This window comes from Bison bison, unplaced genomic scaffold, assembly GCF_000754665.1.
Source record: "Bison bison bison isolate TAMUID 2011002044 unplaced genomic scaffold, Bison_UMD1.0 scf7180017864242, whole genome shotgun sequence".
Taxonomy (NCBI): Eukaryota; Metazoa; Chordata; class Mammalia; order Artiodactyla; family Bovidae; genus Bison; species Bison bison.
The window spans coordinates 2,002,668-2,019,890 of NW_011494814.1; the positions used below are offsets into that span (position 1 = coordinate 2,002,668).

Here is a 17,223-nt window from a genome sequence, read left to right on the forward strand (position 1 = left end):
CTTCCTAGCTCACCAATGCTCAGCCCCAGCCCAGCCCAGCCTCAGCCACATTGACCTTCTAATCTGTAATGTGGATCCCGACTAAATTCTCAACCTTCAAACCTTTGCACATTTCATTCTTCTTGCCCTTCTTGGAAGGGCAATCCATTCCTTACTTTCCTCATCTTCTTTCCATACTGGCACCTTCAAATGAAGCCAGAAAGAATTCTCATCTCGACAGACACTCCTAATAAACCAAAGACCCTCCGGGCAATAGTCTCTTTCAAAGGTCAGGAAAATTTCTTCCTATTCACAGTGATTAGCTGTACCTTGAATGAAACAAACTGCACTTTCCTCTGGGACTGCAGGTTCTACAAATCCTTTAAAAACTTTAAGGCTGCTCAGTCTAAATAGCATTCCGGGATTTGAGCTTTCAAGGTTTAATTCAGGTAGCTTCAGAGAATTGTATTAATTACTTGTAAAGATGACAACAGGTGGCAACAGGTGGACTCACCTCCAAGGCTCTTCATTTTCTGTGGGCCACTGCCCATTGCCAGATTTTCAATCTCAATGTTTAGTGCAAAGACATGCTTTCTGCATCGATTTCTTTTCCTATACTTGATTTTCCCCCTACAGCCTCTCTTGAACTTAATGCTTTATTTAAAAAGTGGTAAATAAAACATGAGCCTGGTTTTAACTTTTAAAGCATAAAGTAGTTCAATAAGTAGAAGAGTGGATGGATGTTGATCAATTAAACTTGATTCATAGCTTTCCAACTGATACCTAGATCAGACACTTTGGCAGTAAACTTTAAGCTCTGATTTCTTTCTTTGGCCTAAGAAAAACTCATCCCTTTGGCTGATTTTCTTCTCTTCATAAAGAGTGTATGGAGGTGGGGAGAGACCTTATGGGACTGGAATAACTCTATTCCAGGTTATAATAACTCTAAACCCTTGCACATTTGCTCATCTTTCCAAACCACTGTCTTCAAGTTCTCACCAGTAACAGAAACAAAAGTATCATTACAGAGTCATATTGATGGGCAGAATTGTCCACATGTGACCCTTCTTTTCACAATTAAGCAAGCTGAAGCTCTTAGTGGCAGACACAAAATATGATTCCTTACTTTAACTAAAAGCTCTCCTCTTTAATAAACTCCTCATTCACTGTGAAATTGAAAACACAGCATTTTCCTGATGACCAGATGGCCTAGCAAACTAAAACACTTGAGGCACTCCACACCTCCTCCCACTACCCTCCACAGTGGGCAAATCAAGAAGCAAACTCCTTATTTCTCCCAGATGCCAGCCTCTCTTGAAGGCTTCTCCCAGTATTTATTTAAAAACAACAACAACAACAGAGCAATGGAGTTGGAAGAAAGCAAATATTTCTTTAAAGCTATAAAACTCTTTCATACGAGTCAAATAGTAAATGAATAAAAGAAATGAATCAAAATTACATTCTTGATTAATATTTCATTCAACAAGAACGCCACTTATGGTTATTCTATCTGGTACAGCTGTTTGAATTACAATTTCCCTTCAAGTTCACATCCAGTACTCCGGAGACTAAAGCAAAGAAATTCTAATATAAGGTAATGTGAGTAGAATCTTATCCCCATCAGTTGATATCCACTTAATATCATGGACTGTTCCAGCTAATAAATGCCTATCACGATTCCTGAGATTCTTTGGGTATATTTTTCTCTAACAGTCTTACCTAGACAAATTCACTGAACTTTCCAAACCTATTTCTTCTACCCAAGAAAATGGGTACCTTACAGGCTTACTAAATATACGGAAAAATAGAGGGAAAGAAATTCATATTTGTAAGGTACTTTCCCATACGGATAAACTGACAATTTTGTCTCTCATTTCATTAGGAAATCTACCTTCTCCCTCTTCCTCAAACCAGTTTTGGAGATGGTGACTAATGTTCTTATTTACATGGGAACTGATATCACTGTCATTCGTAACATGCTAGGGCTGCTTGGAATTGTCAAGGGAAATTAGCTTGTAACAAGGATTTTTATTAACAGGGTTGTGAAGTGAAACCAAAACAGAGGTGGTAGTACCTATTGTGCATTTGGAAAATATGGTCTCAGAAAATGTGCAAGCAAGTCACATACACACTTGTTTCTAAAAAATCAGAACACTAAAGTGGTGTTCTAAAAAGCATGGCAATAAAACCATCATTCAGAAATGAAAGTGGGTTATACAGGTTCCAGCCTAAACACTTAGATGGCATATTTTCCTACTCTTTTCAATGTCTCATTTATAAAAAAGCAACTTGACTAAATAGCTCCTGTTACAACAAGTAGTAACTGATTCTTTACTAATAGGAAGTGATTATTATGAATCTTCATTTTTTTAATATTTACTGTAAAATGTAATTAATTGGAAGTTTTATATAAATATAAAAAACTTGTTTATATGAAAATTCCTCTCTAGAAAGGATAAGAAATCTCCCTGATTCTACAGAAAACAATTACTTGCTAATTCAAAACAGTAAAAATTCTCCCCTCACCATAAAAAGATGTAAACTAATAAAAGGTTTTGACATTTTTGTTTATTAGTGATTTTATGTATACTATTTATAAAAATTGGTTAGTGCAGAGGGAGACTAAATAATGTTGACTGTTTCAAGCAATAGTCTGAACACTAACCAAAGAATAAGGAGATAGATGTTTTTTTCAGGGCAATGTTTTTTCCTACCACAAAACATTTGAGCTAGAGAGTCACAGGATATTTATTTTAAAACTTTCTAATCAGTAAAAAGAAACACTTCCTTGGTGCAAAAAAAGGAGCAAACATCACCCAACGTTCCCTATAAATTCTCCAGCAAGGAAAACTGGATGTAATTAAAAAAAAACAAACACAGAATTTTGCTCCGAAAATAAACTTTATGCAATCACAGGAAGCACTTAGATCCCTTTTTTCCTCCTCTTGCAGGAAAATGAAACAATCTCTGGGCCACAGGAAATAACAGGAGTTTTAGAAAATCCCTGTGGTATGAGAGAAAAACCTTCAAGTGAATGTCTTTTGAGTCCCATTGATGATGTAAAGGACAACAGATGTTCAAAGACTCAGGTACTTCAACAAGTAGTAACTGATTTGTACTGCTGAAAGTGATGACTCCATCTGAGGTTCAGGAAACACGGGAGAGCAGAGAGTCACACACACAACACTGCCATCAGTATGCCTGCACACAACAAACTCCCAGCTTCATTTTGACTAAAAGAGCAACCGTGGGAAGAGTGATGATGGTAAGAGCAGAAGAAAAGCAGCATGAGAAGAAATGGAGAAAAAGTGTATAGGACTATTTTATTTTAGCTTGCCAGCAGATTCCCCTGGGAATGAGTAAAAATACGGGCATGCCAATGATTGATGAGACATTTAAGTAAAATCAACAATTCATAACTGTGGATACATATGAAGAAATTCATATCATAATGCAGCTGGGTAGAAGAAAACCAGTTGAAATATTTATAATACTTTCATTGAATTTAACTATAAGTATTAAGAGTACATTCTGCCTTCAAAGTACTTCTTAGAATATCCAGTTGAAGTGAAGTGAAGTGAAGTTCCTCAGTCGTGTCCGACTCTTTGCGACTCCATGGACTGTAGCCTACCAGGCTTCTCCGTCCATGGGATTTTCCAGGCAAGAATACTGGAGTGGGTTTCCATTTCCTTCTCCAGGGGATCTTCCCCACCCAGGGATCAAACCCAGGTCTCCTGCAATGCAAGCAGACGCTTAACGCTCTGAGCCACCAGGGAAGTATATCCAGTTAGGAGGGTATTTTTGCCATTGCTATATAGGGCACATTAGTAAGCACACATTTGTATAATCTCACCATAGACTTGTCAATTAAGTCCTTCTCAGGATGAGAGATCAAAATGTTTTATTTACAGTAAATCAGGAAGAATTTCATATTCTGTAGCGATTTCTTCCTTTGTGGCTTTAATGCAAAAAGGAGATTCCACAAAACCTGAAGACCATCTATTTGGGCTGTGGCATTCCACGACCACATCTTGGATTCAACAGGTCATAAACAGGATAATAAAACAAATTGAATTCAACAGATTAAAAATGTAGTTTCACGTAACTTTTTAGACTGCTGGGTTTTGGCAACAGCAACTTGGCAGGATGCCATGCTAAATCATCCACAGCACCAAGATACACGTTTCACTTCCCCATGCTCTTCCATCATCCTTTTGCAGCCTTGGTTCCCTCAGGGTGGTACTACTGTGATGGTTTTCCAGCTGGTCTCCCTATTTTTCCACAATCGCCTCATTTCCGACATATGGCTGAATCAACTTTTAAAAAATATGGCTTCCATTTAAGTTAGTTCAAGAGTCAGGAACTTATGAGAGCCAGTTTCTTAGTAATCTTACTGAGATAACTGGCATATACATATGTACGTGTGTATGTTTTAATGCAGAGTGTAGCTCCACGTACACTTTTTTCTTTAAGACCCCAAACCTGGGGATCACTGCATTTCAGAACATATGGAGGTGCTTTATTCTCTTTCAATGGCTGCATTATACTCCACTATATGGATGTTCCACAACTTATTTAACGAGTCTCTGTGGAAGGGAAATGGGTGGTTGACTGAGTAGGAGGAAATGTATTTTTTCTCCAAATGATATTTTTAAGGTCACATTTCATACACACAAAAGAATACACACAAGTGAGTTAAGTAACAAGACAATATCCATGACCATCCTCCCAAACTAAAAAAAAAAAAAGTTTACCAACAATGTATTTACTTTTGTGTTCATCTCTCACCCTAGAAGTACGTTTTACCTGATTTTAATGTTTATGACTCCTATAGGTTTTAAAGAAAATTTTATCATATTTGTTTATATGGCTAAATCATAAATTAGTTGGTTTTGCTTATTTTTGAGCTCTGTAAGATAGCATTGCTATAAACAGTCTTTGCAAAGACATTGCTGAAATAGGATCTCCATATTGTAAACAGTCTTTGTAACTTGCCCCCTTTGCACATTACATTTCTAAGATTCATCCATTTTTAAAAAGGAGCTGCAGTTCATTCATTATCACTGCTGCAGGATAGTCTACTGTGTGACCATACTGCAATGAATTTATCCACTCTTCTGCTGCCAGACATTTGGGTTATTTGCAGATTTTTGCTACCCTGAGCAGTGCTGCTATGAACATTCTTGTATGTCTTTTGGTGCACGTGTGTAAGAAACCTCACAGAAATACCAAGAACAGAGTCGTAGCTTATGTGACTGCAGTATCACAACAAAGTGTTCTGCAAATGGCTGCTTACCATTTTACCACTAGGGTCTAAGATACGTCCCTTCTGACACTTGGTCTATAAGACTTAACTACTTTTTACAATCCGGTAAGTATAAATGACCTCTCATTGATTTTGATTTGCATTTTTCTGATTACTACTGGGACTGAGTTGTGTCTCATGTTTTTTTTTTTTTTGCTTTTTGCTTCTTTTAAGATATTTATTAATGTAAATTAAATACAACAATTCAACCTAATTCCCTAGCTTTAAGCTGTGTTGATATTGTGCTCTATGATTTTTTTTAAAATTTTATTTTATTTTTAAACTTTACAAATGGGCCATTCATGTTTTCTCTTCTGTGAAATGCCTGTTTTATTTCTATTGCCGAGTTTTCAATTAAGCTATTCTTTCTTTTTTATTTTCTTACTGATCTGTAGTTCTTGAATTCTTATGAATAACTAATTATAGGTTCTGCAATATGTTCTCAGCTGACGATTTATCTCAATTTCTACATGATGTCCTTTACCCAACAGACATTTTAAATTTTAACGTAATGCCAAATTTATCAATCTTTTATTTTATAATGAATACCTTTTGAATGAAAGGTTATTGTTTAAGAGATTCTTCACTCCTAGGATCACAGTCATGTATTTTCTTCAAAATTTTATAAGTTTTACTTTTAAAATTGATTTTTATATGGCATGAGGTAGGGATCCAATTATTTTTCTGTCTCAGCAATATTTCTCCAGTGATCTGCAATACTCATTTTGTCATAAATCAAATATTTAAATATGCATAAACTGTTTCTAGGCTGTCAATTTTTCTATCCCTATGTTAACTCCAAACTGTCTTAATTACTATAAATTTATAGTGAGTTTCGATATCTGGTAAGGCAAGTTGCCCTCCTCCTCCTCCTGCTGATTTTTCTACTCCAGGAGTTTCTTTGCTATTCTTTGATCTTTCTCTTCACATAAATTTTGAAATCAGTTTGTTAGGCTCTATGAAAAGGGGGAATTATTTTTCATGGAATGCTTTTTTGTACCTTTTAAATTTTTCTGGAAAGCATGCATTATAGATAAAAAAAAATTTTTTTTAAGTCTTATGACTACTTGTTGTATCAAGGTCACACTGCACTTCATGTCACTCAAGGCCCTCTGTAATAGGATCAGTTTTTTCCATCCTATTATCCTATTTCCCATTACATCCAAATATGAAACTATATTTCCAAGTGGGTTAGTTTTCCTACAGATTGCCAATATACACCATATTCCTTCCACCCACTGACACCCATTTCTTTACTCATATTATTTCCTCCTATTTAACCCTCTAATCTTCAAACCTGTCAAGTGCCTACAAATTGGCACTTGCCAAGAGCATTTGCCACCTGCCTCTGCAGAGATTGAACCCTGTGTTGTTGCAGCTGCCAACCTTCAAATCCCGTGAGAGGAATTCAGGGTGGAAAGTAAGGCACTTTGTACTTCAGGGCAACTGTGGAACAGGTCTTTAGTTAGAATCTTTTTCAGAAACTGATTTCATGATCCCAATCCTTGCATCTCTTCATGTGCAGAAGAGCGCTAAATCTCTTCATGGGGGCACCAGCTCATAGTGACTAGCAGAAAACCCTTTGTAAAGTAAGCGCCTGATTTGCACTGAACTCCCCCTTCACCAAAATCGTACATATTGACCTTCCCCCACTACCTCCTTGGAGCAGTCTCTCAGAGCTATCTGAGGTGCTGTCTCCAGGGCTGCAGTCTTCACTTTGCCCCAATAAAACCTAACTCGTGACTCTCACGTTCTGCATCTTGTTACTCGACAAACCTGATTTCAGATCTTCTTTCTCCAGGCCATTTCCCTCAAACTGTTAATATACTTGGGAGTTTTGCTCTTATTCATTTAAACATATACTTTGTCATAGTTTAGTGTCCTCAAGTAAAGTAGAAGCTCCTTGTGATCAAGTATGGGCTGGAAAAGAGTTGAAGAAATATTTTTGATCAGTTCTTCTCAATGTTAAATGGATTTTAGACTAAACACTATTGTTTATGTTTGCTTCCAGTAACAACAAGGCCCTTTAGTTTCAATATGTTGGCTTTCTTTTGTACTTGATCTAGGTGAGTAACTAGATTAGTGAACTATAAGAGAAAGCCAGTATTTAATAGAATTTATTTGCCAGGAACCTTTACGACATAATTAGAAAATACCCTCATCAGCCAAGACAGCCTAATAACACATTCTCATAGTGGTTTTCAATTATCTGTATAGTTCTCCATCTGAAGAGATGATAAAGGAACAAGTGTGTGAACCATAATTAAATCCATTAGGCACAGTGTGAGAAATAATGTTTAAACAACAGTTCAACAGCTGCAACACCCATATTCTACAATGTCTTTTTAAATGCTTGAAACAGATACAGTTGAAGATAATTTATTGTTCCTATTTTACTTTTCAATTTAAATAGTAAAAAAAATCATTATTGCTTGATACATTCAATTTGTAAAAGATAACTGATGTTACTGTAAAGGTCCAAACTAACTTACAGTATTAAAATTACCAAAGGCACAGGGTATAGATGAGATAAACAAGAACTCACAACTGTCATACTTGAAAATACCTACAAAAGATTAAAAATAATAAAGAGTAGGAAAGTAATTTGAAAAAACCTTCAAAAACATAACCATTTTTTGTCTTTTTAAATTAAACGATAGTTTTTGTACTAAACATCCTTTATGTAGTAATCGAGTTATCTGTTGTTATAAACCTGACATTCCCAGGAGTAAAAGTCAGCTACTTTTCCAGTAAGTTGAAAATATGGCACATCAATATTTATACAGGTCATCCAGTTTTAGAGTTTAACAAGGTTTCCAAAGCATTGTTACATTTTAAACTGAAGGTGTAAATGTTACTTAAATTATAGTTTATTAGAAAAGTGGTCTGTAACCAAGTTCTATACTATACTCTATGTAGAGTTTAAATCAAAGTAAATAGTTTTAAATGTGAAAACAATTTGCTGCTTCAGGTAACACAAGCAGAAATGGCAGAAGTAAGAAAAGAAAGCAAATAATTGAATTGATTACCCTACAAGTTTCAATCTGAACTCCAAACATCAGCAGTCACTCAGACTAGCACAAGAAGAGAGAATGCTCATGCAGTTGTTCAATAAGGTCTCTTTAGTTAAAAAAAAAAAAAAAGAGAGACTTTGAAAAAGGGATTTGAAAATAACTATGCATGGAAACTGTGACATTTCAGTCATTTAAAAGGGTTATTTTCTTATAAAAACACTATTCTAGAAAGTATAATCCAGTAGCAGAAAGCAACTCATGAATGCATCATTTTTCTTAATAACCTTCTTGAAGTGTAACTGATGCATAATAAACTGAACATATTTAAAGTGTACAACTTGATGAGTTTTGACCTAGGTATACACCACAATCAACTTAATGAACATTCCATCACTTTCCAAAGCTTCTTCATTTACTTTTATATCTATTCCTCTCTCCATACCCGTTCTCTCCCAGGGCCCATCTCAGGCAATCACTGATCTACCATGTCTAGTCGGTATGCATTTCCTAGAATGGTATGTACATAAAATTACACAGGTTGTAGCCTTTTTTTTCCCTGACTCTTTCATTTAGCACCATTATTTTAAGATTTAATAATTTAAGAATTCATTTTAATAATTCAAGATTTAATAATTCATTCCACTTTATTGCTAATAAGTATTCTATTACAGAGTGGTGGTTGGTGGTTTAGCAGTAAATCACATCTGACTCTTTGTGACCCCATGGACTACAGCCAACCAGAATCCTCTGTTCAAGTCACAGTCAATCTGGTTTATCCATTCACCTTTTGGTGGAAATCTGAGTTCTGTTCAGCATTTGGATATTATAAATAAAGATGCTAGGAATCAGTTCAGTTCAGTCATTCAGTTGTGTCTGACTCCTTGCGACCCCATGGACCTGCAGTACGCCAGGCCTCACTGTCCATTACCAACTCTGGAGTTTACTCAAACTCACATCCATTGAGTCAGTGACACCATCCAACCATCTCATCCTCTGTCGTCCCCTTCTCCTCCCATCTTCAATCTTTCCCAGCATCAGGGTCTTTTCAAATGTGTCAGCTCTTCACATCAGGTGGCCAAAGGACTGGAGTTTCCGCTTCAACATCAGTCCTTCCAATGAATATTCAGGACTGATTTTCTTTAGGATAGACTAGTTTGATCTCCTCGAAGCCCAAGGGACTCTCAAGAGTGTTCTCCAACAACATAGTTCAAAAGCATCAATTCTTCGGTGCTCAGCTTTCTTTATAATCCAACTCTCACATCCATACATGACTACTGGAAAAATCATAGCTTTGACTAGACAGACCTTTGTTGGCAAAGTAATGTATCTGTTTTTTAATATGCTGTCTAGGTTAGTCATAACTTTTCTTCCAAGAAGTAAGTGTCTTTTAATTTCATGGCTGCAATCACCATCTGCAGTGATTTTGGAGCCCCCAAAATAAAGTCTGACACCGTTTCCACTGTTTCCCCATCTATTTGCCATGAAGTGATGGGACCTGATGCCATGATCTTTATTCTCTGAATGTTGAGCTTTAAGCCAACTTTTTCACTCTCCTCTTTCACTTTCATCAAGAGGCTTTTTAGTTCCTCTTCCTTTCTGCCATAAGGGTGGTGTCATCTGCATATCTGAGGTTATTGATATTTCTCCCGGTAATCTTGATTCCAGCTTGTGCTTCTTCCAGTCCAGCGTTTCTCATGATGTACTCTGCATAGAAGTTAAATAAGCAGGGTGACAATATACAGCCTTGACGTACTCCGTTTCCTATTTGGAACCAGTCTGTGGTTCCCTGTTCAGTTCTAACTGTTGCTTCTTGACCTTCATACAGATGTCTCAGGAAGTAGGTCAGGTGGTCTGGTATTTTAGTCTCTTTCAGAATTTCCCAGTTTATTGTGATCCACCCAATCAAAGGCTTTAGCATAGTCAATAAAGCAGAAATAGATGATTTTCGGGAACTCTCTTGCTTTTTTGATGATCCAGCAGATATTGGCAATTTGATCTCTAGTTCCTCTGCCTTTTCTAAATCCAGCTTGAACAAGTGGAGGTTCACAGTTCACTTACTGTTGAAGCCTGGCTTGGAGAATTTTAAGTATTACTTTGCTAGCATGTGAGATGAGTGCAACTCTTCAATAGTTTGAGCATTCTTTGGCATTGCCTTTCTTTGGGATTGGAATGAAAACTGCCCTTTTCCAGTCCTGTGGCCACTGCTGAGTTTTCCAAATTTGCTGGCATATTGAGTGCAGCACTTTCACAGCATCATCTTTTAGGATTTGAAAAAGCTCAACTGGAATTCCATCACCTCCACTAGCTTTGTTCGTAGTGATGCTTCCTAAGTCCCACTTGACTTCATATTCCAGGATGTCTGGCTCTAGGTCAGTGATCACACTATGATGATTATCTGGGTCATGAAGATCTTTTTTGTACAGTTCTTCTGTGTATTCTTGCCACCTCTTCTTAATATCTTCTGCTTCTATTAAGTCCATACCATTTCTGTCCTTTATCGAGCCCATCTTTGCATGAAATGTTCCCTTGGTATCTCTAATTTTCTTGAAGAGATCGCTAGTCTTTCCCTTTCTATTGTTTTCCTCTATTTCTTTGCATTGATCACTGAGGAAGGCTTTCTTATCTCTCCTTGCTATTCTTTGGAACTCTGCATTCAGATGTGTATATCTTTCCTTTTCTCTTTTGCTTTTGGCTTCTCTTCTTTTCACAGCTATTTGTAAGGCCTTCTCAGACAGCCATTTTGCTTTTTTGCATTTCTTTTTCTTGGGGATGGTCTAGCTCCCTGTCTCCTGTACAATGTCACGAACCTCCGTCCATAGTTCAGAAGGCACTCTATCAGAGTCCTTAAATCTATTTCTCACTTCCACTGTATAATCGTTAGGGATCTGATTTAGGTCATACCTGAATGGTCTAGTGGTTTTTCCTACTTTCTTCAGTTTATGTCTGAATTTGGCAATAAGGAGTTTATGGTCTGAGCCACAGTCAGCTCCTGGTTTTGTGTTTGCTGACTGTATAGAGCTTCTCCATCTTTGGCAGCAAAGAATATAATCAATCTGATTTCAGTGTTGACCATTTGGTGATGTCCATGTATAGAGTCTTCTCTTGTGTTGTTGGAAGAGGGTGTTTGTTATGACCAGTGCATTTTCTTGGCAAAACTCTATTAGCCTTTGCCCTGCTTTATTCTGTATTCCAAGGCCAAATTTGCCTGTTACTCCAGGTGTTTGTTGACCTCCTACTTCTGCATTCCAGTCCCCTATAATGAAAAGAACATCTTTTTTGGGTGTTAGTTCTAGAAGGTCTTGTAGGTTTCAAAGAACCACTTCAGCTTCTTCAGCATTACTGATTGGGGCATAGACTTGCTTTACTGTGTATTGAATGGCTTGCCTTGGAAATGAAAAGAGATCATTCTGTCGTTTTTAAGACTGCATCCAAGTACTGCATTTTGGACTCTTGTTGACTATGATGGCTACTCCATTTCTTCTAAGGGATTCCTGCCCACAGTAGTGGATATAATGGTCATCGGAGTTAAATTCACCCATTCCAGCCCATTTTAATTCGCTGATTCCTAAAATGTTGACATTCACTCTTGCCATCTCCTATTCGACCACTTCCAATTTGCTTTGGTTCATGGACCTAACATTCCAGGTTCCTATGAAATATTGCTCTTTATAGCTTTGGACCTTGCTTCCGTCACCAGTCACATCCACAGCTGGGTGTTGTTTTTGCTTTGGCTCCGTCTCTTCGTTATTTCTCCACTGATCTCCAGTTGCATTTTGGGCACCTACCGACCTGGGGAGTTCATCTTTCAGTGTCCTATCTTTGCCTTTTCGAACTGTTCATGGGGTTCTCAAGGCAAGAAGACTGGTTTGCCATTCCCCTCTCCAGTGGACCACATTTGCTAGGAATGTTTGTGTATAAATCTTCATATGAATATATACTTGCTTCTCTTGGTAAATAACTAGGAGCAGAATAGTTAGATTGTTCAGTAAGTGCATCTTTCACTTTTTAAAAATGTGCCAGACTGTCTTCCAAATGTAAATGTACTATTTTATGTTCCCCACAACAGGGTATGAAAGTTCCAGAGGATCCACAGAGTATCACATCAACACTTGATGTGGTCAGTCTTTTTCATTGTATCCATTTTCATAGCTGTAGAGTAACCTCTCATTTTGAGTTTTTTGTTTTGCTTTGTTTGCATTTCCCTGATGACAAAAGGTGTTGTGTATTTTTCACACTACTTTCCAATGGTATCTCTTTTGGTGAAGTCTCTAGTCCCATTATTTACTCATTTTAAAGGAAATTATTTTTATTTTTTAATATAAATTTATTTATTTTAATTGGAGGCTAATTACTTTACAATATTGTATTGGTTTTGCCATACATCAACATGAATCCACCACAGGTGTACATGTGTTCCCCATCCTGGACCCCCCGCCCACCTCCCTCCCTGTACCATCCCTCTGGGTCATCCCAGTGCACCAGCCCCAAGCGTCTTGCATCCTGTTATCGAACCTGGACTGGTGATTTGTTTCTTATATGATATTACACGTTTCAGTGCCATTCTCCCAAACCATCCCACCCTCTCCCTCTCCCACAGAGTCCAAAAGACTGTTCTATACATCTGTGTCTCTTTTGCTGTCTCACATACAGGGTTATTGTTACCATCTTTCTAAATTCCATATATATGCGTTAGTATACTGTATTGGTGTTTTTCTTTCTGGCTTACTTCACTCTGTATAATAGGCTCCAGTTCCATCCACCTCATTAGAACTGATTCAAATGTATTCTTTTTAATGGCTGAGTAATACTCCATTGTGTATTAAAACTGGGTTTTCTGTCTTCTTATTATCAGGTTATAAGAGTTCTTTATATAGTTTAGATACAAATTCTTTGTCAGATATTTTGTATAAATATTTTCTCCCAATCTGTAAATTTCCTTTTAATTTCCTTAACTACTGTTTTAATTTCAAATAGCTGTTTTAATTTTTATGAAGTACAATTTTTGACTTTTTCTTTTACAGTTTTATAGCAATTTTCTGTGCCATATTTAAACAAGTTTAACTCAAGATGATGAAGATTTTTCTCACATCTTTTCCTTTTAGAAGATTCATAGTTTTGGGTTTTGAATTTAGGTATATGATCCATTTTGACTTAATTTTTGTAAATGCATAATGTATAAGCCAAGGTTCATTTCTTGGCAAAAAGATGCTCGACTGAGTACAACTGCTGAAAAGATGATCTATTCCTCATTGAATCACCTTCGTACTTTTGTTGAAAATCAAGATATCATATCTATATATGTCTATTTCTGAAAACTCTACTCCCCTTCTCCCCTTAAAAAATACTTCCGGCTGTTAATGAACTTAATTTTTACCAAGAGGTGCTTCAAATACAGTGGTGGACTTATTTGATATATATCTCCATATATTCTTCAGTTTTAACTTTATAGGATTCTAAAAAGGTATTCAGTGTTTCCAAGGAGTCTGTTTAGGGGGATTCTTCCCCTGTTTGGAACGCAGAGAACCAGAATTCAGATAAAAGTTTTAAAACAACCCAAAAAACCAGTAGCTGGATTAAAGTACATGTGACCACAATGGGTTACCAAATACCCTACCCCTAAATTAGATGGACTTGCTCACCCATGTCCAAGGTAGAGGTGGACAGCTTTGGGCTTCCCAGTAGCCTACCTTGGAAAGCTCAGGATTTGGCTGAAATCAGAGACAGAGATAGGAAGCAATCTGCCCGTGAGTCACTCCTCTTTCCCTGGGATGGAGCAACTGGGGGAGTGAGAGAGTCAATTCCTAGGTAGAGGCAGGTTGATAAGAAGTCCGGGGTCCCTGAGGAGAAAGGGGTCTAGGCTCTCAAGGAGGAGAAAAGGATAAACGTTATTTCTACATTGCTTTGGCTTAGTCTATATAACAATGTATCTTGCTGGAGGACATGTTTCTCCTTAACAAGAACCTTCTGACTAATCCTGTTATCTTAAGACATAAAATGTGGGAGTGGGTCTGATGAGACCTTTCTATTGTCAGTTCTGTTAGGTAGGTAGAATAGGAAGCAGAGTCCAAAATGGCAGTGGCTAAAAGACAAGGAAGGGAAAAGCCCATGAAAACAGAACAAAGGAAGGTCAAAGGAAGGTCCGAGGACCAGAGTGAGGACATCAGGTAGAACAAACGGCACTCCTGGCTAGCCCAATTTGCATAGGGCAGGCCCAGGGGGAGGGAAAAACATATAAAAAGAGGAGCCAAAGGGCTCTCTCTCTCTCCTGTGTGCTGGCGCGCTCCTCCACTCTCCTCTTCCCGTCTTCGGGTTGGCATGCCCTCATGCTTTAAGGATGGATTCTCCTGCTATCTTCTAAATAAAATAGAGGTGTAACACTGATTTATCTAAGAGCTATAACACAGTTTGTCCAAGACCCGAGAGCTGTGATGCGCTGAGGGCTTTAATGTCCGTCATTCCAAATCTTTGTTGTGACGAGACAGAACCGAGGAGCATACACTGGCCTGAGAGTTCTAATCTTGTTAATTTAAGATGTATGCTGTCAGAGTGGGTCTGGTAAAAGTATTAAAGGCCTTGATAAGACTAGTGAGTGAGGGCGCTCTCTGTCCCCCTTCTGATGTCTATATCAGAAACTTTCTCTGTCCTCTTTCACTTTAATAAAACTCTGCTACACAAAAGCTCTGGAGTGATCAAGCCTGGTTCCTGGTCCTGAAGATAAATCTTCTTCGGAGATCAGGAATCTGACATAGCTCACTGTAAGCTATCAAGAGTTTGTCTTTCCCTCCTGGACTGGTGAATGGAAATTTTCTACATTCTATGGAAATGTGAAGGATGAGAAATAACTATTACTTCTAGCAAGAGGCAGACTAGCTGTGCTTGATAGTCTGTTTGAAGTCAGCTCCCTGAAGCTTAGCAAAGGCTACCAGGGGCAAAATTCTGGAATAAGCTTCATTATTGCTCCCAGAGCTACTTTCCCTTCCTTCATTTCTGAACCTGGGTATAAACTCCAACCACAGTTATTTTTCAGTGACTTACCTGGAAGCATGTGCAGAGACTTATAGGTGAGGGAGAAGGGAGCACATTATTACATATGTGAATCTTCTCTAAGTCACATATTTATGAGTAAACTCTTTCTCATTTTTCCATCAGATGTATTAAATTCTGGTACACAACTTTAGGCACTTCTGGAAGCTTATTTAAATTATTCCTTTTCCAGGAAGGGTTAAGCTTGGTTCAACTACTTGCTTTTTTGGTATTTTGAAGTACTCAATGATTATCCACATCAGCCTTCTTCCAAAAAGAGAATAAAATACAATTACATATCTACCACCTAAAGTCATTTCTTCTTTTTCAGAGTGATGAATGATGATTACTGTGTGTCCACAAATACTTTTATTCATGATTTTAATTAGCATGGATAATTTGGTCCAGAAGACTTCAGTTCAGATATAGCAGCACAAGTTTGTTTTTTTTAATTATACTTTTATTTTTATTTTGAGGTATTTGTAGATCCACATGCAGCTTATAAGGAATAATACAGAGAAATTTCATTGTGCCCTTTACCAGTTTCCTCCAGTGTTAACATCTTGCAAAGCTATTGCACAATTTCACAACCAAGATACTGACATTGATATAGTCATGATACAGAACACTTACATCCTCCAAAGGATCTCTCATATTGCCCTTGTACAACCACAAACACAATTCCCTCCCCCATCACCAATCTCCTCCTTAACCCCTGGAAACCACTCATCTGTTCTCCATTTCTATAATTCTGTCATTTCAAGAAATGTTAAGTTGAATCATATGGTACACAACTTTTTGGGATTACTTTTTCATTCAGCATAATTATCTGGAGTTTATCCAGGTCATTGCATGTATCCATACTTTGTTCTTTTTCATCAATGAGTAGTATTCCATAGTATGGATATACTACTGGTTGTCGAACCATTTACCCAGTGAAAAACTTTGGGTTGTTTTGGCTATTACAAATAAAGCTGCTAAACTATGCAAAAACATTTATGCATAGTTTTTTTTTTATGTGAACATAAGTGTGCAAAAACATGTTTATAATGAGATATAACTCTTTACCTAATTTTCTGGCTGCTTAACGACAGAGCAAAGAAACTCACGCATCTGCCAAAGGTCACAGACCATCTCCTTAAAGTGAGGATTAACTACTAAACTCTTATCAGTACTTACAGCTTTATAACCTTGGGAAGCCCTTGACTCTCTCTCTCTGAGCCTCAACCAGACAAGATGTTTTTCAAGGTGTGTTCTTTGAAATATGAACTTCATGAAATGCTCCTAAAGGGGAAGGGGAGGTGGGAAAGTTAATGGTCAAATAAGTTGAAGAAATTTTGAACACTATATTCACATTCCTCTTTTGAAATAAACAAATGCCCTTTGGTGTACAAAAGGAAGGATCCAGTATCCAACTGCCCAAGTTCAAACCTCTACTTGCTAGAACAGTAACACTCAGTACAACACTTAACTTTCCCACATCTCAACTTCCCCATCTATAAAGCAGAGATAACAACAGTACTCCACTCAAATCAATGAAAGATTAACTATAAGGACACAAGAAAACCCTTGATAAATGTTAGCTATCATTATTATTGCCATCATAATCAAAACAATCAAAATATTTATAATTTTGTTAAAAATATACATGCCCAGACCCAGATTCATAAAGTCTAGAGGGAGAGTCTATTCTAGATGAAGAAGTAGAAGTTCATTTGTATTAAGAAAGGGTCCAAGATAGTACTAGATGTAGGATTCAGACCCAGACCACACTGCCTGATGGAAAGTTGTCATACTCAGGTCCATACTCATACTCAGTAAATCCTTTAACTCTATAGTCCTGCAGAAAGAGCAAGGTTCTCTCCTGAATTGAAGGTTGGGCTTGTAATATTAACTCATGAT

The 17,223-nt window shown here is 37.3% G+C and overlaps 1 protein-coding gene across 9 annotated transcripts in view; it reads right to left on the reverse strand.

Annotated features, from left to right (window-relative positions):
- NUBPL (nucleotide binding protein-like) overlaps positions 1-17,223 on the reverse strand; it is a 399,736-nt gene that overhangs the window by 138,294 nt on the left and 244,219 nt on the right. Inside the window, exons 12-13 of one of the 9 annotated variants that reach the window (XM_010846991.1) lie at positions 16,501-16,605; positions 3,677-3,713 (exon numbers count right to left, since the gene is read on the reverse strand). The exons of 6 other annotated variants lie outside the window; for them this stretch is intronic. In XM_010846991.1, the coding sequence (XP_010845293.1) occupies positions 3,699-3,713; positions 16,501-16,605 (120 nt within the window). In that variant the 3' untranslated portion in view covers positions 3,677-3,698. Of the gene's footprint in view, positions 1-3,676; positions 3,714-15,064; positions 15,589-15,620; positions 16,606-17,223 lie in introns of those variants that run through there. 2 more of the 9 variants (XM_010846990.1, XM_010846987.1) reach the window with 2 other exon arrangements.